This window comes from Lucilia cuprina, chromosome 6, assembly GCF_022045245.1.
Source record: "Lucilia cuprina isolate Lc7/37 chromosome 6, ASM2204524v1, whole genome shotgun sequence".
Taxonomy (NCBI): Eukaryota; Metazoa; Arthropoda; class Insecta; order Diptera; family Calliphoridae; genus Lucilia; species Lucilia cuprina.
In genome coordinates this window covers 27,006,578-27,029,835 of record NC_060954.1, presented here as the reverse complement: position 1 = coordinate 27,029,835, position 23,258 = coordinate 27,006,578, and the positions used below count along the sequence as shown (strand labels likewise).

The 23,258-nt window shown below is 31.7% G+C and overlaps 1 protein-coding gene across 3 annotated transcripts in view; it reads left to right on the top strand.

Moving 5' to 3' along the window:
* LOC111686469 (RNA polymerase-associated protein Rtf1) overlaps window positions 1-23,032 on the top strand; it is a 34,494-nt gene extending 11,462 nt beyond the window's left edge. Inside the window, exons 2-3 of one of the 3 annotated variants that reach the window (XM_023448824.2) lie at window positions 10,457-11,285; window positions 21,601-23,032. In XM_023448824.2, coding sequence (XP_023304592.2) covers window positions 10,457-11,285; window positions 21,601-22,838 — 2,067 coding nt within the window. In that variant the 3' untranslated portion in view covers window positions 22,839-23,032. Of the gene's footprint in view, window positions 1-10,456; window positions 11,286-21,597 lie in introns of all 3 variants that reach the window. The other 2 variants (XM_046953882.1, XM_023448823.2) reach the window with 2 other exon arrangements.
* Window positions 23,033-23,258: the final 226 nt, after the last annotated feature.

The following is a 23,258-nucleotide window of genomic DNA, read 5'->3' as shown; positions in this document are numbered from 1 at the left end:
AAACATCTTTTAAAAATTTTAAATTTTTTCCCGACTACATTATTATTACATCAAAAGCTAAACAAAAAGAAAAACAACAACAACGCTAAACGAAATAAAACACAAAATACACAAGACATCTAAACATACATAACGAAAAACACAGAAAAACAAAAATAACAAGGCAATGACGCCAACAGCATCCAAACCAAGGGTGCCCAGGCCCTATGCGCTTGGTTCTCTTTTGTTTTTGTAAATGCGCTTAGCTATAGACAGTGTGTTTTCTATACACATATATGCGCTTAACCTTAGCAATACGTTGTTGTTGTCCTTAACAGTATACAAGCAAGAGTAAAACAACACTTTCGTATTCATTGCTGGTAAATATTGACGAGACGTAGATTTTGTTTTTGTTTATCGTAAAAAAATTGTTTTAAAAAGCAATTGGAAAAAATTTGTGTTAGTTTTAAATTTCAAACTTACATTATTCGCATATAAAATTATTGTACAATAGCTCACAATTTACTCTCATATAATTGAAAACGTTTTAAATACTTTTTTCTATTCATTAAAAAATATTAAAATAAAACAAAAGGGAAAATTATTTTATTTTAACAAAAAATGCAAATCATATTTTTTTGCTGTGTATACTTTGTATGTTTGGATTCCAAACATACAAAAAAATACACAGCTGAATAAAACCAAATACATCTACACACACACGTGTACATCTTTTTCTATATACAGTGTTGTTGTTGCTTTTATAACAATTTTTTGATGAAATTTTCAGAGGTTGTCTCGGATTTTTGCTCATATCTCCGTTATTTACCGACCGATTTTGCTGATAGAATTATTGAAGATTCGGATCTCGCCGATATCTGGGGTCCTCTAAAAACTGATTTCAACAGACAGACGGACATGGCTTAATCGACTCCGCTATCTATAAGGATCCAGAATATATATACTTTATGGGGCTATACCTCTGTTGTGTAGTATTGTATAAACCGACCATAGTAGTTTATCATACCTACGAATGCCCGCACTTCATCACTAGTACTAGGTGTTTTCATGTTTTCTGTAGCTGTAATTTTGTTTTTTACTTTAATTTATACTATTAATTTCATCCTTCATCCAATCTGATTTATTAGCATTTATACGTATATTATGTTTCGCTAAACGCTTCAATACTTGTTCTATTCTCTCGAAGTGCAATTTGTCTTTTTCAGCGGTAATCTTGATATCATCAAGAAATACGGTTACGCCTGGAATATCATGTAGCAGTTGTTCGATAAATCGCTGCCATATTGCGGGTGCGCAGGCTACCCCAATCATCATTCTAGTCGGTCTAAAAAGGCCCTTATGAGTATTAAGTGTTAAGATATGTCTGTCATCTGGGTGGACTTCCAGTTGTAAATACCACATGACATTGTATTGAATAATTCCTCAATTGTGGTTAGGGGGTGCTCATTTATTTTCATCACTGTGTTAATGGTTATTTTGTAGTCCCCACATAACCGCACCTTCTTATCATTTTTTGGAATCCACCTTTTCCAATAAACCCTCTGACACTTGTCTCTTAACTCGGCTTCTACAGTTTCCATAAGTGAAAAATCTTGGGGTAGCAGACGAATCAATATTTATTCTGGCCATTCGTTATTTCCCGCATGAAGTGCTTGTACATTATTTACATTTCCTCGGTCCTCTTTTTGATTCTACCACATACAACTTCAGTGAATCCGCATTACACATCATGTTAACTGATACCAGTAAGTAACCAACATATTTGATAGGGGTATTGCAATAACTATATAGCTTAATGTCACTTTTATACATTTCAGATTTGCAAAAAAATCCTCTGCATCACTAACACTCACGGGGTCACCTGTGTCAATTTCAAAATTTATTTTTACATTATTAACCATTAAATTACAATAAAATTTAGAACGGTCAGAGTACTTATTACCCTCGAGGGTCCCTACCACCTCTTCATAGATTTGTAGCATTTCCTCGGCTGAATCAGTATTGTGCTCCTTCTCAATTTGGTTCACTTGGTGCTTTGCTTTAAAACATGCGCGTCTTAAATAACCTTTTACGCCGCAAAAACCGCATACTGTATCCTTATGCCTGCATTCTTTTGCTAAATGTTGACTGTTTCCACATCGGTAACAATTCCTTTTTATAATGTTTTTCGGCAACTTATCCTGTTTCTTTTCTTTTGATCTATAATTACTGGATAGCATGTCTACTGTCATATCATTAGATGGTGATAATTGCAATTCCTCTGATTTTTAATATGCGAATAATGTATAACAATATTATGATAAATACAAAAATATCATGATACAATATTTTGACGGTATTTAATCATAGTATATTTTAAAATAAAATTAATAAAATAACGATAATATGTTTATACTACAATCATAATTTTAACCACAGACATGTTTTTCTCTGCGTGCTCTTACAGAAAATTATATCATTGTCAATGAATTGTTTAAAAACCCAAAATAAAGGTATTAAGATATATGCATTTCACAAAAATAGTTTGTTGTTAGAAATTTTCACTCTTTGGGATTCGGAATTATTTGATAATTGCCCAAATTGCTAAATGAAGACCCTTTTAAAAAATTGTTCGGATGTTCATATATTGGTTTTAAAAGTTATAAATTTATTACTTTTTAATCATTAATGCGAACTTTCAAATTTTCGGAGTTCGGGTTCGGTGTTCGGTACCGAACGAAATTTTGAGTTCGGTCGGACTCTACATTTAAGAGATGAAAATTGTTACTGTCCGATCGAACGTTCGGGTACGGGTTCGGAGTTCGACGAAATTTTCACCGAATGCCGAACTTTTTAAAAAATGTTTATTTATTATATTTTTATACATCGCCGAACTTTTTATAAAATGTTTATTTATCATTTTTTTACATCATAGGGAATAGGTTCTACGGCGAACTGGGGGAAATTGCGGGACTTAACCCTCGCAACCTACTAGGTTTTGTCAAGGGAATTAGTCACTTCTTTGACTGGGTTTTATAGGAGTGCATAGATTTTTTATTAGTATCTATGGTTATTTATGTGTCCGTTTCGTTGCTACCTATCCATCTCTCTATCTCTATCTCTCTTGTGTTGTTGTAGCGTTTTTGTCTTCGCTGTTTTGTATCTTCACTTTTTGAAGGGAATTACAATGGACCTTATGGTCTCTGAGTGGATATACGCCGTTTTTACGATGTGTAACCCTTCCCAACCTAACCTAACATCATTAAAAAGTTTTAAAAATGTTGGAACGCCTGTTTATAAAATGTTTATTTATCATATTTTTACATCATTAAAAAGTTTTAAAAGTGCTGGAAATTTGTATACAGAAATTGTCATACATCCTGGCTGTACAAAAAATTTCTGATATACATAGGTAAGGAGTGAGATCGAAAAATTCTTAACATACATATATGTTTATAAAAAAGAAACCACTAAACTTACAGCTTTATTTTTTTTATTTGATCCAAATTATTATTACAATTTATTAAAATACACACGCAAATATCTCAACTCTGCATCGTTGTGTACGGCAAATGTCAGAAATCCCAAAAACCACAAAAAACGATCAAAGAAATACAGCCAATGTGGTGCGTTATCCTCCAAGGGCCAACAAATTATATTAGTCCAGCGATACAATTTGAGTGACCAATTTAATGGTACATGTTTCCCGTTGGGTAAACGTGGTATATACAGAATGTTAAACATTCCTCCAAAGCAGCGTAGTTGTTGGCGAGAGTAATAAACTATTTGTGTGGAATTTTAATGGAAACATAGAAAATTTATATGAACATTTATTTTATTGTTTTCTTTTTTAATTAAAAATTTATGAATGCGACCCTTATAGTTTATTAAGAAATTAAAAAAAGTTTAAAAATTAAACAAATTAATGTAAAAACTTTTATAATTTGTTTATATTTGTTGTTTGTTTTGATTCACAATTAAGTTATTATTCATTAGATTTTGTTTTGGGAGTTGTAGTAGTTGTTTAAGGAATTTAGTCAATAACATAAAATGTTTTTTTTTTACTAATACACTAATTTTAAAAATGTAGTATGTTTTCTTAAAATTTAGCTCTCTGTTAATAATTTTTAAATGTTTAGTTTCTAGATAAACTATTAGTAAACATTCTTTAATGTGTTAAAATTGTTGAAAAAGTTTTACAAAAACTTTTGCAAATAAAAATTTAAATAATTTTTCTTAAATTTTAATACAAATTTTTTAATAAATCCTTAAAAAGCTGTATTTATACCAGCTGTAGGACAGTCAAGTTCCTTAAAGGACTGTCATTCTTTATGAGAACTTGTATTTTGTAAATATAAATACATGTAAAAGGAATTCAAGCAATTTAAACTTTTTCTGTAAAGTTTTTTTTTAAGCAAAACAAATATTTTAAACAAGTATTCGATATTATCGTGATATTTATATTTCTTTTTTTAAAAAAAAAAGTTATTATTTTATGGCAATTATCTTATTGCCGCATTTGTTATTTGTTTGTACTTGTTTTTCTTGTATTTTAATTTGAATTTTTTTTCTTTTAAAACTTTTTTCATTATTTTGTTGAACAGGCTTAGAAGAATAAGGGTGGGCCAAATATAGGTCTAATCCCTTTGTAAAGTAGCTACTTTTCGAACACCCTTAATTTATATTTTATATCAAACTTTATTTCGTTTTCAAATTTATCATAAATCTTGGTTTATTATTAATATGTGTATTTGTATGTACACACATACTTACACACATATGTATGTATTTTCTTGTATTTTCCGATTACCAGATTACTGTTAAGATTTCCTTATGTTTCCGCTACAGAATTAAATCTTCTCTTTACAAATACATACATACTTTTCTTTGTGAGTTTGTTTGACGTCATAAAATAAGTAATTTTTTTGGAATCGGAAATACTTACTTATGTTTGTATATATGTATGTATCTTTTCTAGGATATTTTTTAGTATTAAAAGATCAAAACATACACATGTACTTGCTTAGACAATTGGATGAAAGAAACCAAATAAAATTTTTCCTCAAATATCTTAAAACACTTTTACTTGGTTTCATTTAAATATATTGATTTTTTTCGATTTTCAACAGAAAGCAATTAATTCAGATTAGAAATATTGCTTTGACAACTGTGTGATATTTGCCACTAGAAATAAATCCCAGTGAAATATTCTGTACTATAGCTTCATAAAAGAAACTTAATATTGTATTAAAAGAAAATGAAAATTAAACATTTTTTCTATAGTGTTTGCTATAGAAAAGCTTATTCTCTACAAAGATACAGTATATATTTATACAGTCAATGTTTTATAGTGAAGTTAAGGTTAGGTTGATAGGAGTACATAGGCCACTGGCAGGCCTGTTGTGCGCTCCTATCCATGGAAAATATATAGTGACCAATGTTCAAAAACTCAGTTTCCTACACGTATTTCCTACAAATTTCCCACACTGTGTTCATGATAGATGTTTTATCCGGAACAATATACATAACAATATCAATATATTTGATAGTCATAGTTTGTCAGTACCTAATCCTGTGAGTCCATTTAAAATCCTACCATTATACGAATCTATTACTTTTTATTCTAATACAAATTAATACGACTATAGTCTGGACTATAGATACGACTATAGTCCAGACTATAGTCTTGTCTATAGTACAAACTATAGTCTTGTCTGTAGTCCAGACTTGTCTATAGTTATTAAGGAGTGAGATCGAAAAATTCTTAACATACATATATGTTTATAAAAAAGAAACCACTAAACTTACAGCTTTATCTTTTTTTTTTTTATTGATTCAAAGTATCATTACAATTTACAAAAAAAAATATATTTTTATAGTTTTAATCACTAGTGATGAAATTTTGAACCCTTTTCGGAAACCCTTTCATTAACGTTTTTATAGTGCTTTCTGTCACTTTGCTCGAACATGTAGTCCATCTCCGTTTAAAATCTACCACACTTTTGGACACCTTTTTGTACTCTTCAATTCTCTTTTAACAAGAGCCCAATATCTCTCCACTGGCCTTAGCTCCGGGCAGTTTGGAGGATTTGCCTCTCTTGGTACAAATACCACATTATTGTTATTGTACCACTCAAGGGCTTGTTTACCATAGTGACAGAATGCCAAGTCAGGCCAAAAATAAGTGGACACATTATGAAGTCTTATGAATGGAAGCAGCCTTTTTTGTAAACATTCCTTGATGTAAATTTCGGTATTTATAGAGCCCGTTGTAACAAATGATTGGCTTCTTTTGCGGCAACTGCATATTGCTTGCCATACCAAGAACTTTCTGGGAAATTTTGTCTGCTTTTGGGTCCTAAACTTTTCTTCAACATTCCCTCGAGCATCAGCAACATAAAACTTTTGACCTGGAAGTTGCGAAAAATCTGCCAGAACATACGTTTCGTCATCCATTATGCAGCAAGAATATTTTTTTATAAAACTTGACTTCATTTTCCGTACTCTGTTTTTGGCCTCTAAATTTTTAGCAGCGTTCCTGTCAGGAACTTTTTGAGCCTTGTATGTTTTTAAACCTGCATTAGCTTTAACTTTTCGTACCAAATAGTCCGAGCACTGAGCTAACCAAGCTGCTTTCCTACCGGATGTGTTAGGAGCTCTTTTAAAAATGCGTTCTATTTTTTTGGCTTTAGAAACATCATGTGGACCATTCCTTCTACCTGAACCAGGTATTCTATCAACTGACAAGTTCTCCCGGTACTGTTTAATAACATTGGAAACAGTTTGACGGCAGACCTTTGTATGCTTGGCTAACTTTTTGTAAGACCAAGTTGGGTTTAGTTGAAAATATGTAATAATTTCAGTACGCACTTTTTTCTGGTCACTCATTTTAATCAGATTAACAAAAAAATTAATATAATTGACATTACACATAATAACTGACATGTTTTTCAAAGGTAACTTGATCAAAAAAAAAATCAAATAATACTTTGGTTGAAAAATGTTATGAAAAACGTGTGTTAAGAATTTTTCGATCTCACTCCTTACGTTATTTTAACTGTTCGTTTTTTTCAGCTGATTTAAAAAACTCTTAAGCAGGAAGTGATTAAAAAGATAAGAAAAGCGAAACATTTAATTTGAATTACCTAGATTCGACTATAAACTTTTGATCTCATTTGTAACATTGAAATTTTCTAGGTCTTTATTCTCAAACGATCTAGACATGTCTGTCAGTCAGTCTCTTAAAAAACCGATAGGACGTAAACAATTGTTTCTATTTGATTGGCATTTAAAATTTTATTTTAAATTTTTATGAAATTATGCTTAAATTTTTTATGAGCCATAATTTCATATAAATCGGCAAATTAAAATTTGCGAATTGTGTTTAGTATTGTAAGTATATATAATATGTCGTGTCGTCCTTAATGTGATCAGGTTCCAACGATACTCCATATATTCTAGTCTAAAAATAATAGACTGATAAACTTTTAACAAAAATCGCATAAAATAACATAAAAAATTTAAGAAAGTTTTTCAAAATGTATTTTGACATTTTATAATATTTTATTAAAAAAAAAAAACATTTTGTTATTGTTGATTAAAACGTGAGAAATTCTTTATTCTTTGTTTAAGGATTCTGTTGTGTTAAATGTATTCGAATGTCCTTAATATTGTTTTTTCCCAGCATTTATTGTTGGGGCTTGTTTATTTATCAGAGACATATTTACGTGAGTAATGGATGCTTTTTAGATTATGTTTATTATTATATTGCTATTGTTGTATTTTCTTTTATATTTCTATAGCTTTTGTTGTTGTTCCTTTTATTTCATATAAACTAAATAAATGTTGACCACTTTTATAAATGATCCAAATAGAGCAACGAAAGGGAAAAACGGAAGGAAATAAAGGGGTCAGAAATTGAAAGCTCTTAATAGTGATATATAAACACACACAGTCAAACAGTTATAGAGAAGAGTATTGTGCAAACAAGGGATTTTCTGAAGCATTCAAGTGACTTTTCATTCCAACACGATTGTCATCATTTTGAATCCATCACTCATGTAGTCAGTGTGACTGCGACTAACAATGGTTCCCCCCTTGACCGAAAAGAGCCATACATTTGAAGTGAATTCACTGGCACGCATTAAGATTTCATTCACACTAATGCATTTATTTTTTGTAATTTTACTAATTCGATAAAATTCATTTTGATTTCGATACATATTTAATAATATGATCATGTTCATATTTTGTTTTAAATGTTATGAATTTATTACTTTTTAATCATAAATGCGTTTTTCATTTGAAAATCGAACTTTTAATTTTTAATCATAAATGCGTTTTTCATTTGAAAATCAAACAATGTTCGGGTTCGGCCGAACTTTCAAATTTACCGAAGTTCGGTACCGAACGAAATTTGGAGTTCGGTCAGACTCTAAAAATTGTACATAATTTTAGCACTTTTTATACCCTACACCACTTTAGTGGGGAGGGTATATTGGGTTTGTGCTGATGTTTGTAACGCACAATCATAATTAGCTATGTCCGTTCGTTTATGTAAACCTTGTAATCAAACTACAGTACATGATCTTCTATTGTCCCAGGGACGAAGCCTATTGAAAATGGTTAAGATCGGTCCATTATTTTACATAGCCCCCATACACCTAAACCCCTCAATAGGGCTTGTAACCTTGTAATCAAACTACAGGTCGCAATTTTGAAGATAATTCAATCTAATTTGGCACATGATCTTCTATGATACCGTAGACGAAACTTATTGAAAATGGTTAAGATCGGTCCATTATGTATGTATATATATGAGGCAAGGTACAATTCAACTTAAATGCTTTATTTTAAAAACTAAATCACATGCTATTTTTGTAACAGGTGTAGGGTATTATATGGTCGGCTTCGCCCGACTACAATTTCTTTCTTGTTTAAATATAACATTGTTTTTGGTTTATTAACTTATCCATGCATGATAAATATATAATAACGGGATTCCACTACATTGTTACAACTTTTTGGAATACGATTTTTATTTCGTTAATGGGGAGGGAAAGAGTATTTATGAAACATATTATACGGCTCGCTAACAAACCCAGCAAAATATTTGCTTACAAATTCACTAGAAAAATCACCAGAACTCATCGAGTAAAGTGCTTACAATTCTACTAGCAAAAGTAGAATTGTAAGATTTTTTTGAAATTTTTTCATTTCACAACATTGGCGTAATTTTTATATTTTTGCAAAATGTAGCATTACCACAAATGTACACGTGTCGCTGCTACAACAACAACAACAACATAAACCCGTTATACGATTTTTTAGTAATAGTTTCACAGATATATGATTTTATATGTTTATAGTAAATTTTATAGTAGTTTTGTAGGAAATAGCTTCATAGCTTAAACGAAAAAAAAATTATTTTGCACGAGACTTTTGTCAAATTTCGCTTAGATAAGTTATTGAATACTTGTTATTTTGAGGGATTATTTTGCTTCGAATTTTTTGTTCATTTCAACTCATTTGATTTTAAATTATCAATTAATTGTGTCTGTGGAATAATGGCAAATAGATAGCTCTGGACAAAATAACGGGCTTCTAGTGTGAAATAATACAAATAGTAACATCCGATTTTCAATGCATTTTTCTCCATTTATTTCTCTATTGATTTCACCAATTGTAAAACCGATTGCCGAACTTTTTATAAAATGTTTATTTATCATATTTTACATCATCAAAAAGTTTCAAAAATGCTGAAAATTTGTTTATCATGCATCCTGGCTATATAATAAATATACATACATAGGTACAAAACGCCTTTTTAACTGTTCATTTTTTCGGCTGATTTGAAAAACAGTTAACCAAAAACGCTAAGAAAAGTGAAACATTTAATTTAAATTATCTAGTTTCGACTATAAATCTTTGATCTCATTTGTAACATTGAAATTTTCTAGGTCCTTATTCTCAAACGATCTAGACATGTCTGCATGTCAGTCAGTCTCTTAAAAGAACGATAGGACCTAATCTATTGTTGCAGATTGATTTGTATTCGAAATGGACAAAATATTTTGACGGTATTAAATCATTAGGGTATTTTAAACTTGTTGCAATAACTATAATATGTGAAGACTACAATCAAAAAATCTTCCGGATGTTCATATTTTGGTTTTAAATGTTATAAATTTATTACTTTTTAATCATAAATGCGTTTTTCATTTAAGAAAAAAGTTCGTGTTCACCGAACTTTGAAAACCGAACAAAGTTCGGGTTCGGCCGAACTTTAAAAAAAACCGAAATTCGGGTTCGGTGTTCGATACCAAACGAAATTTTGAGTTCGGTCGGACTCTACAAATTAACAGTTAAAAATCTATTTATTGGAATAAAGGAGTGGGGCTATAGGCTACTTAAGTCCAAAATTTTAACTATTAATTGCACAATTTTTTTTCTGAATAAACATTTTATTCAATTGCAGGAACTTCTGACAATGGTGAAAAAGCGAAAAAGAAAAGTAAGTAATACTCAAATCTTATCGGGATTGTCAGGATCGGATACCAAATCAGATACAGATTATGAAGTTGGCGTGGAAAGAGATAAACACAAGAATATTGAGAATAAAGTAGAAAATGCACAATTGCGTAAAAACGATCATGAAGATGGCGAAGTTTCTGACTCTGAAGATGATTATACAAAAAAGGACAATTCAGAGATATCTGATATTAATTCTAATGAAATAGAGTCATCCTCTGAAAGTAGTTCTGATTCCGAGTTCGATGATGGTTATGATGAAAATTTAATGGGCGATGAAGCAGATCGCAAAAGACTTTCATGTCTATCAGAAAAAGAACGTGAGACTGAAATATTTAAAAGAATTGAACAAAGAGATATTATGCGAACTCGTTGGGAAATAGAAAAAAAACTAAAGTTAGCAAGGAAAAGTGAAAAGGCTAAAATAAAGCCAAAAGATGGAAATAAAAAGAAACTAAAATCCAAGAAAAAAGAAGAAAAAAAATATATTAATCAAGAGAAAGAAAGCTCATCAGAAAAGGAAAAAGAGGCTCCTATATCTCAACATTCTTTACAAACCCTAGAAAATATCATCCCCGAGAATGTTACATCATCTAGTGAACCACTAAAAAGATCTGTCTCAAGTGATGATCAAATTAGTGCATCTGCTGAATATTTTGATCACAAAGAAAGATCAAAGGAAAGAAAAAAAAATGTAGAAATGAATAGAACTGATGATAAACGTAGCAATGCAATGGCACTTTTAAAAGCCAAGCGTGAAGGAAAAGCAAAAAGAGGTATTTGTATTTTATGTTATTGTACCTACATACATATGTATTTATATAATTCGTTATAGAAACTCAGTCCTGATATTTCTAAAAACTTAGTCCTGATATTTGGCAGGGCAAAAGTCATTGTATGGAAGATTTAGTCTTTTAGTATGTGAACCGTCTGGATGGCTACTAAAACACGTAGTCTCATCCTGGAAAGCGCCAGTAAACATACACCTTGGCTCATCATAGAGAGGCTGTTCAGCTCCAACAATTTTCTGAAGTTTTTATATGAAATAAACCAAAGAATATTCAATTTTATTAGAGACGAAGATCTCTATTATTTCAACCAAATTATTACCTTGTAGAAGTAGATGGTTTTTATAATTAATATGCACGTGGTGCTTGTGTCGTAGACAAATCAAAATCAGAAACAAGCATAAATTTGCTGACAAACAATATTTAATCACCGTTAGCGGTTTACTCGTTAGAATCGTATAGGATAGACAGTATTTATAAATAGTATTTCTAAAAGGTAGTTAAATTAATTTTAACTTAAACATTGCAGGCCATCTTGCAATACCTTAGGAATTGCAAACGATTTTTAAACGATGTAGATTTTTAAGAAGTCTTTCGACTTTCTCCACAGAACCGAAGTCCCACATGTGGATTTTTAAGAAGTCTCTCGACTTTTCCCCCAGAACCGAAGTCATGCAGGTGGATTTTTAAAAAGTCTCTCGACTTTCCCCACAGAACCGAAGTCCTGCAGGTGGATTTCTAAGAAGTCCTTGACTTTTTCCCCAGAACCGTGTAAAAACATAAATAATGTAGTAGGAACATAAATAAACATCTGTGAGGGTTTCATGTGATCATAAATTAAAGGTTTAAAAGTGTTAGACCACGTAGAATACGTTAAATTGTCGATATATGTTTCAAAGTATCCAACCAAATATAGTTTTCTGTGCTAATAATGACCCCAATACGTTTTGTTGTATTTCCGATAAAATAATCCGCGGATATAACTCTGCTCCGATAAGAATATCTACAGGCTACTAGTAAAAAGATTAGAATCTGCCAAATAAAAATTTGGCAACAATTTTTCAATATTGTGACTTACAGAAGTCGAAAACAAATTTTCTGTTATTACTGGTAAAGCAAATGCGTTTATAGTTTTATTGAAGAATCTAAATCTGAACTAATTTCCAAAGGACAAAACTTTGTAGCTCCAAAAACTACATTATAAACGCCAGAAACGTAAGAATTCGCAGAATGAGTGGGAAGTTTTAATCTTTTTCGCAAACGTTCAGAAATGAAAAAACATTCTGAACCCGAGTTTATTAAAGCACGGACCTGATACTTATGGCTGTTATGAATCATGTTTACCATTGTAGTCCCTGACAAAACGGACTAATTCTGTCTAGTATGAAATACTTGTGGACGTACGCGATTGTCGAGTGTGGGAGTTAGTGGGTCGTAAAACCTCACTGGTATTCTGTTCAGTAGAAAAAGTAGATCTTTCAACTATAGAATTATCTGTAGGCTGCAGATGAAGCATAGAATTATATATTATTGCAAATAAAACAGTTATTATTGACTGTATAACTTCTGACTTCATGTGTCCTCGAAAGGCAATAAGTACCAACTGCAGTTATAAACATCCACAGTAGAAATTCTTTCAGATACTGAACGATTTTTAAATTGACGACAATTTCGCAAATAGTAAGACTGATTAGGGCATTAGATGCATGGAAGTTTAGTAAAAGGAGAACTATTAGAAAGAACATATGAGACGTCAGTCGAGTTCGTATCTTTAAGATCATGAAGACATTGCAGTGTCTTTCCATGTGGACAAAACAGTTTTGTTCTTAACACTCTGTTCCTACAAAATAACTGTAGATATGGGTATACGTTGAATATACATAAAAATTATAATTGAGTCCAAATTATCAGTGGGCACTTTATAAATAGAAAGAACAGTAAGGCAACTATTAATGTTTTGAGTGCTGTTATAAGATTCCTTCTCAAGGAAACCAACATACGAGGATCCTCAAATGCTTCCTTTAAATCGCGCCAGGCTACCCCAAAACTTGCGTTAACAAGTGGATATTTAGAAACGATTTCCTTTGCTTCACCGTCGGTTTTTCGTATCAAATGGCAAGGCGTTCTATATTGCTAAGCCGTGATAAGTCGATAAGACTTAGCCGCATAGCTAGGTTTCCTTGCCTTTGGTATAAATATTACCCTTGAATCCTGCCATTTAATGTGGGGATATCTGAATTTCAAGCATGAAGTGAATATCTGAGACAGAAGTACGGAAACCAGTCCCGCCAGTGCCGGGAAAATGCTATCCGGCCCTGCAGCTTTATAGGGAGCAAAGCTCTTGATTGTCCCTTTAAACATATCAGGTGTAATTACACTTTCTATGTTAGCCTCCCCTTCCTATAATATCGGTTCATCTATGTTATTCGATATACCGGGTGGAAATGCCGTCCGGCCCTGCATCTTTATAGGGAGCGAAGCTCTTGATTGTCCCTTTAACCATATCAGATATAATTACAATTTCCGTGTTAGCCTTCCCTTCCTCCAATACCGGTTCATCTATGTTATTCGATGAAATCGAAAGAGAATTCATTTGGAGTTTCTTTGTCTCCTCCATATCCTCCTGCCTCCTACACGTGTCATCGAGATAGGTTCCGATAGGACATGAGTTTTGGATAGGATTTTTTTCTTCGATACGTCATTTACGCTGTCTACCTGTTTACAGAAAAGTTTCCAGGAGTATCATTTGGCGAAACATTTTCTTGTATTCATACTGTGGTCTTTTTGCGCCGTGTACGGTTAATAATTTGAGAATACAGACAACAGGCTAATAGGACGTTATGATATTACTTGAGTGACATCTTTCTCCTGTTTTGATATCATAACAATTTCGGATACTTTCCATGAGGTAGGGAAATATACAATACTTGACATCGAGATGGACAAAATAATTGTCAGTGCTGAATTGGGCAGGTTACTTATCATCGGCAGTAATTTTACTTATACCAGGTGATTTTCCTGCCTTTACACCTTTGATTGTCGTCTTCACGGTAGAGACCGGAACTGGAACTTGGCCATTCTGGATGCGTATGGTTGGCTCATATGCAGTAGGACATTGCATATGTTTAACAGCTTTCCAGAGACTATATTTTGTTTTCTTAGTATGGTCTAAATTTTAGATATAATTTCTCAGATTATATTTCTTATTATTTTTTTAAGGCGATGTGAAGTCTTCTTTGTCATTGATCAAGTTTGGAGATCGCAATTGTTGCCATTGACGTCTGAGTGTTCTCTTTTCTTTAATTAAAGACTCAATGTTTATAGGACATTTCGAATATTTGTAGTCTCCTAATGTGACTCGGACTGTAGTAAATATATCGACAACGGATTGTATTTCATGGTTATTATACTCACCATCAAAAAAGATCTAGCCATGTCCGTCCGTCTATATGTTGTTGACACGATAGCGTCCACAAAAATAGAGATAGGGAGATGAAATTTTTTATTGATCAGAAATGTTTGGTATTGAAAATGGGAAAAATCGGTTAACGATTTCACATAGTCCCCATACAAATGTACCCCCGGAATAATGGGTAAAAAGCTTCAAACTTTCACAAATTCGGTGTTTATAAAGCAAATGCCACAAAATTTTGCACAAGTCAGTTTTTTTAAATCCGAAATTAAAGTATGGCGGACATAGGACCATAATTTGACCTACCCCCCATATAAGGTCCCCTTGAGAAAATTACTATAATGCTGATTAGTGACTTAAAAATATGAATAATGCGATAAAATTTGACACCCATAAGTTTATTGCGAGTCCATATCTCTAAACCAAATTTTATGTCGATCGGTTAATAATTGACCCTACCCCCTATATAACGTCCCCTTCAGAAAATTACTTTATCGCTCATTACTCGCTTAAAAATACAAGTATATTCATGAAATTTGACATAAGTAAGTTTCTTACTAGCCAAAACCTCTCTGTTAAATTTTATGCGGATCGGCCCATAATTGACCCTACCCCCCATATAAGGTCCCCTTCAGAAAATGACTTTAACGCTCATTACTGGCTTAAACGAATATAGCGATAAAATTTGATATAAGTAAGTGTCTTACTAGCCAAAACCTATGAAATTTTATGTGGTTCGGTTTATAATTGACCCCATATAAGGTCCCCTCCATAAAATTACTTAAACGCTCATTACTAGTTTCAAAATACGAGTATAGTGACGAAATTTCACAGAAGTAAGTTTTATACGAGGCAAAATCTCTCTACCAAATTTTCTGTGGATCGGTCCATAATTGACCCAACCCCTCATATAAGGGCCCATTCAGAAAACAACTTTAACGTTAATTATGAACGTAAAAACAATAATATAGCAAAGAAAATTGACATAAGTAAGTATCTTAGGAACCAAATTTTATGTGGATCGGTCTATAATTGACCCTACCCCCCATATAAAGTCGACTCCATAAAATTACTTTAACGCAATTTTATAGATGCAATTTTATAGAAGTAAATTTTTCGCAAGCCAAAATCTCCTTACCAAATTTTATGTATAACAAGCCCTAATTGACCCTACCCCACACTTAAGGTCCCCATCAGAAAAATACTTTAAGGCCCTTTACTCGCCTAAAAATACAAGTATTGTAGTGAAATTCGACTCAAAAAAGTCCCTTGCTAGCCAAAATCGCTTAACCAAATTTTTTAAAGCGATGAAATTCAATATAAACATGACTTGTAGGAACCAAGATCGTTCTACAAAATTTTACGAGGATCGGTATACAATTGACCCTACCCCCATATAAGGCCTCTTCAGAAAATGGCTTTAAAACTCAGTATTGGCTTAAAAATACTAGTAGATTTATAAAATTCGACGTAAACCAGTTTTGTGTGAGCTAAATCTCTTCAAAACTCTGTGGGGATCGGCCCATAATTGTTTCTACCCCCTATTTAAGGTCCCCATCAGTAAATTACTTTAATGGCTTAAAAATGCTAGTACAGTGATGACACTGATAAGTTCTATAGGAAGAGATCTCTCTACCAATTTTTATGAGGATGAGTACACAACAACACCAACCCATTTAAATACACCAAATAACCCTACTCCCTAATAAATTAGCGCTGTCAGTAGTTAAAACCCCATTAATGGACCATTTTTAAATGTTACCTTGATGTTCTCATTAATATCGATATATAATAAAATATATTCAAAATATCATTGTTCACTTATATGGCAGTGGTTTGATGTTTATCTTGTTTATCTGGGTTTATAATAACGTGAAACTGTAGGCGAGAGGTCCAGTGAAGGGATCACTGAAATAAATTCTCGGTTTATATTTTTGATTATAGCACAGTCAATTAGATAGGAATTTTATTGAGGTCTGTAGTCAAATAAGTAGATTGGCCACTAGATATGGCATCTAGTCTGTTGCGATGTTGCTTCTAGCTAGTGTCTGCCTTTGTTAGTAATGATTCGAGAGCCCAAAAATGTATGTTTTGAAGTGATAGCGAAAATGTGTTGGCTAAGACTTTTAGTGTTCCAAAAACAAATTTATAGAATGTTATTTTTTTATTTAGCAGGATCTTTAATGGGTAAATTTGTTTTGTGTTCATTTGGATACCATTTTTTCTGATTGGTTTTATTTGTGATACTTCTATATTGAGCACTATAAGTATTAGGAAGCCTTGGGAAGTTAGAAGCTTTATATTGAGTATATAAAGGACTTCTGGCTTTATTTGATCGTTATATACCGGACATCCACGAAAGCTAGCAGTGTGATTGTGACCAAAGTAACTGCATTTACTTTTACATAAGTGGTAAATATGGCCGACAAATAAATATTATTTCGATATGATACACTGAGAATTCCCAAATATTGCAAAATTTGAAATTTTGAACTCCACAATTTATGGGTTAAGAATGTTGACTAACGGAGACTAGTAGAGTCTTAGCCGCCACACCAAAAAAATTTAAAACTAAATTATTTAAAAAGATAATAAACTATATAAAATAACTATAGGGCAATTAAATTGTACTGCATTGATCACAAATAAATTCCTATATAATTTGCAATCAATCAAATGTAATATATAGAAGCAAAACAGGTTAAAATAAAAAAAGAATATGTAGAAGTCATAAACTATCCCAAAAATTAACTCACAGAACCAATTAATATGTCATATAGCAACTATATGCAAATAACACTCCAGACTATAAAGGACATAGGTAATAGGTACATATCAGACAGAAACATGAAGCTATAAAATATCTATCAGTTGAATATTTCTGAAAAAATATAAGACAATAAAGAAATATAAGATTTTTCTATCTTCTTTCTTTTCATTAATATGCCTATTAATATGCCGATTTTTATTTTAATCGGTATATAACTTATGTAGAGAAAGAGGGGAAGGGAACGTGGCATCGGAATAATATATATTATATAACCTATAGGTCTTTCCGAGCTCATAAATCGGCTTAGTATTTTTTGCATATTGTGATTGCAAAAAATACATATATATATATATATATATATATATATATATATATATATATATATATATATATATATATATATATATATATATTATATATATATATATATATATATATATAATATATATATATATATATATATATATATATATATATATATATATATAATATATATATATATATATATATATATATATATATTATATATGGTTCAACTTCCTTGCGATTTTGTATGGTCCTAGATACTTGGGTTTTAATTGCATACCCGCACCGAATTGAGTTCGCTTAATGACTACCAATTGGTTGGTACGATTGTATTCTCTACGGTTTTCTTGTTGTATCTTGAGGATGTTTTTTTTAGCTTCCTCTCTGATATTGTCTCGATTGTTGTCCAGCTCTTCATATTTAAGCTGTTAAGTAACTCGCGAATTTCTGAGGTATCATTTCTCTTCATGTCTAATCCAGTTAACAGCTGGTGCGAATTTTGTGCTTCTAGGTGGCGTGCAATTTAAAACTTGTTGAACTTGACCAACGTGTTTGTACCAGTTTTTTGGCTTTTCTCGAAACAATTTTGTCAACATGGTAACTACTATGTTATTTAATCTTTCTACCTGGCCATTTTCTCTCGGTACTCCTGTGGCGATTAAAAGGTGTTGTATGTCCTGTGATGTACAATATTTATTAAATTGGTTGGAAGTAAAAGCAGTACCTTTATCCGTTATTATTCTTCTAGGGTTGCCAAATGATATTGCCTATTTTGATAGGCGGTCTATAACTTCATTTGTGCCTGTGCTCTTAGTGGGATACAGCCAAACAAATTTGGAAAAGGCGTCAACAACGACTAATATATAGTTGTATTGCTTACGAGTGGATTCCATAGGTCCTACGTGGTCGAGGTGATACGTCAATAGCGGCTTATCGGCCTTGTCAATTGGACTAAGAAATCCTTCCTTGTGTCCTCTTTTTGCGTCGGATACTAGATATTCGACACAACTTTTCACAACGCGACCAACTTTTTTCGTCAAATTCGGAATATAATATGTTTTTTGCAATAACTCTTGCGTCTTTCGTCTAGCAAAGTGTCCTTGTCTGTGAGCTATTTAGATTATCTCTTGTTCCATTGAACTCGGTACTACTAATAATTCGTTATTAGGATCTTTGTGTAGTATATCGTATTTCATGAAATAATCCTCGTATGGACCGGTTTCTAGTATTTTCCGAATTGCTTTAATCCATTCATCTTGTAGTTGCGCCTGTTTTAGTCGATGACCCAACGAATCCTCTATCATCAAACATGTCAAACGACTTAAAGCGTCTACGTGCTTCATTTTCGATCCTGATCTATGCTCTATCTTGTAATCGAATTCTTGTAGAAAAAGAGCCCATCTCGATACTCGTGATGGTACATCCTGTTTACGCATTGTTAGTATTTCCAGCACGAAAATTCTTCATTTTTTAAGAGTTTCAATAACAGCTAAAACTTCCAGCTCGTATGAGTGGTACTTTTGTTCCGTCGGAGTAGTCTTTCGGCTCATGTATTCCACGGGATGGAATTGCGAGTCCTGGTCTTTTTGCAATAAAACTGCACCGTAACCATGTATACTGGCATCCGTATGAATTTCTGTTGTGGATTTAGGGTCAAAAATTTTTAAAACTGGAGGGTTTATCATCGAATTTCTCAATTCAAATTCTTCTTGATGCCGAGGCAATATCATCAGCTAACGTATGAGTGTTGTTGTTTTCACTCCTCTTCTTCTTGTTTTTGTCGTCGAATTTCTGGTTCTTGTCGTTTGCTGTGCAATTGAATGATTTGTGCCCAAAGCCTTTGCACTTGAAGCATTTTATTTCAGTCTTATTGAATTCACTAGCTAAATGACCTTTTTCGCCACATTTAAAACAACGTCGTTCGATCTTGGAGTCTAAATTACGTTTTCCAGTAGATTCAGTTACTTTCAAGCTTGATGGCTCTCCAGCTGCTCTGATTTTCTCAGTTTTTCTTTAAGCTCTCCTTGGTACAAAATTGATTTGTTAATGGCAGAACCTTTAATGCCCTGAATAAAATACTCGATAATACATTCATCGTCAATTTTATGGATTTGCCAATCTCTTGTAGACTGTACAAATATTCACGAAAATCTCATTATTTGCTTTGGAACGGTTCGATAAAATCTTGTGAATTTCCACAGAAGATAATTTTGTACCAAATTCTTTGGTTAGGAGTCTTTTAAGAGTAGACCAGTTAGTCACATCAAATTGGCTTCTGATAAATAGTTTTGCTGCATCCTTTAGCAGCTGTTTAGCGTATATATACTTTCGTAAATCATCCCAACCGACTGTACACGCAACGTCTTCAAATTCATGTAACCAATGTCTGACTTCGGGTAAACCATCAGCGGAAAAAGTAGATATTGCATCTTGAATATCTCGTAGTGAAAAAATATTTCCGCGTTCTACGACCATACGATTTACTGCAAGTGAAGTTTCCCCATTGTCTACTACTAAACGATTTGTTGAAGGTGAGGCTTCCCCCACTGTCCGAGTCAGATTCTTCGTCCCGTAATTGCAACCCAAATTGTTGCAGTAATCGATCTTGCAATTCCGGTTTGTTGCCGGCCTTATATCGCTTGCTAACATCTTGTAGTTATCAGTGCTTTACAAGCAATATTACCAATAAAATGTTATAAAATAATATAAAATATAAAGTTTAATAATATACAAAAAGTTTATATTCTTCAACTGGAGTAATATGACAAAATTTTGATTAATTTAATTATTTTATCTCTTTAATTCTCTGTCTCTAATAATTTTAATCATCAAATTTATACAAGATAAGAAATTTAATCAACTAATATTGAAATGTAGCAAAATAACCCTTATTATAAATTCACTCGAAGGTTAGTTGTATATAAAAAAATACCCAAATACTCTTAATTATTATTCAAAATAATTACTTCTCCTAACTTGTATTCATCTAATAATGTAAACTAATGTAATGTAATAGTTCTATAGTGGTATATGGTGATAATTATAGTGTCTAGTGTGGTATTTAGTGTTAGATTTATTGAATAAGAATCAATATTTTACAATTCTAAATAAAATTTACACAGTGCTCCCCAAATAGATGGGGTTTCCGTAATGTAGTTTTTGTTTATCAATACAAAATGAACAAAAACCCAGAATATTTTTGATATAATATATAGATTTTTACCTCACTAAACATTTTTTCTTAGTCCAAATCCATTGATTATCTAATATATCATGTATCCAATTCAAAATTACTTATTATTTTCGAAATTTTATCAAAAAACGATAGATTTCATGTTGATTCACATATTAATAAATTCTTATAGGTATATAGGATAATAAATTAGTTAAAAAATGTCAAAATTTAGTCGTTCCACTACTAAAACATCTAAAAAATGTTATTCTAATATATAGAAGTAATAAAAATATTAAATTTTATAAATAATGCAGCAATATTAAAGTAATTAACGAAAAAAACCTAAAAAAGCAAAATACTTAATTGACCTAAAAAATTAACAATACGTTCACATTTTATGAAAAATCTCGTTAATTAATATCACGATTTTACTTTTTATGATAGAAAATTAAAATATAAGATATTGCAACAAACAAGTTACTTTAAGAAATAATTGTTCAGATAAAGTTTTTTCTTAAAATTTATAAAATTTTACATATCAAATTACTTGATTGATTCATTGTATATATTTTTTATGATAACTTTTCAAATTTAAAAAAAACTAAATTGTTTCTTTAAAAAAACTAATACATTTTAGAAGAAGAAGAAGCTAAACGACAAGCACAAAAAGAACGAGATGATGAAAAGGATGAGTTAGAAAGTGTTACAGGCGGAAAATCATCAGTAAAACTCAAAGCATCAGAAATTTATTCGGATGATTCGGGAAGTAGTGACTGGGAAGATGATGAAAAGCCGTCTGCAAAACGAACCCCATCAAATAGCAGTAAATATTCTAGTGAATCAGAGGATGAAGAATCAGAAGAGCACCAAACCAGATTTATTAACACTAGAGATGAATTGAACAAGATACGTTTATCACGATTTAAAATGGAAAGGTTTATAAATTTGCCAATTTTTGAACGAACTGTACTCAACTGCTTTGTTCGTATTAGTATTGGAAACAATGGACAAAAACCTGTATATCGTGTTGCAGAAATTGTAGGTGTGGTTGAAACTGCTAAAATATATAACTTAGGTAAGACCCGTACTAATAGGGGTTTACGTTTGAAACATGGAAATCAGGAGCGTGTATTTCGACTTGAATTTATTTCAAATCAAGAATTCACGGAGAGCGAGTTTTCCAAATGGCGTGAAATTTGTGTACAACAAAATGTTCAAATGCCTTCATCAAGTCTTATTGAGAAAAAATTAGCTGATATTAAAGAAGCTTTGAATTATGAATTTAAGGATGAAGATGTGGATAAGATAATAGAGGAAAAAAATCGATTTCGTAACAGACCCACAAACTATGCAATGAAAAAAACTTGTTTAATGAAAGAAAGAGATGCTGCGATGTTACGTGGCGATTATGAAGTTTCACAAGATTTAAGTCAGCAAATAGAAGAACTGGAGAGTAGAGCATCAGAATTAGATAAACGAAGATCGAGCAGTATAAGTTTAATTTCTTATATAAATGATCGCAACAGAAAACGTAATGTAGAGGATGCCGAAAAAGCTATTTTAGAGGAAGCTCGAGCTAATAAAGGATTGCGGATATCAGATCCCTTTACGAGACGAATTACACAACCACGTATGGGTTTTAAGCAACCAAATGATAAAAAGGACTTTGAAGAAGTTAATGATAAAACACCATCTGAGTCACTAGTTATTCACAAGTTTGATCAAATGGAGAAAATAAATAAAAATGGTGACAACAAAAACTACAATCTATACTCACTGCATGACTTTGATATTGATTTAGACGTTACAGTTCCAGGTATGTTATTAAAATATAATGTTTACTTTATAATGTTTTACTCAAAAAATTTGATTGTATAAAAGAGCATTTAAATGTGTCTTTTTAATCCGATTGCACTAAATATCTATTTCTGAAAATTTTGTAACAAATATAAAACAAGAGCATTTCAAGTCGACTTCTTCATTCAGTAACTAATCAATATTTGTATGTACATATCAATAAGCAAGCCCATTATTCAATGTACTGGTCCATTGACCAGACAGTTTTTATATTAGTCCAAAGACTTACTCATAGAATATATTATTATTATTATTATTATTAAAATTGTACAAAATGGGTCATTGGTGTACCATTGTTCTTTTGAAGATCTAATTGTATCAAAAAAAGTACAATTGTGTCAATTTTACCAACCCATTTCTTTGCATCGTTTTTTGCAACAAAAAATACAAAAAAAAGATTCCACTTTGGCCTCCGGTAAGTTAGGGGTTAGTGTTCTAGTC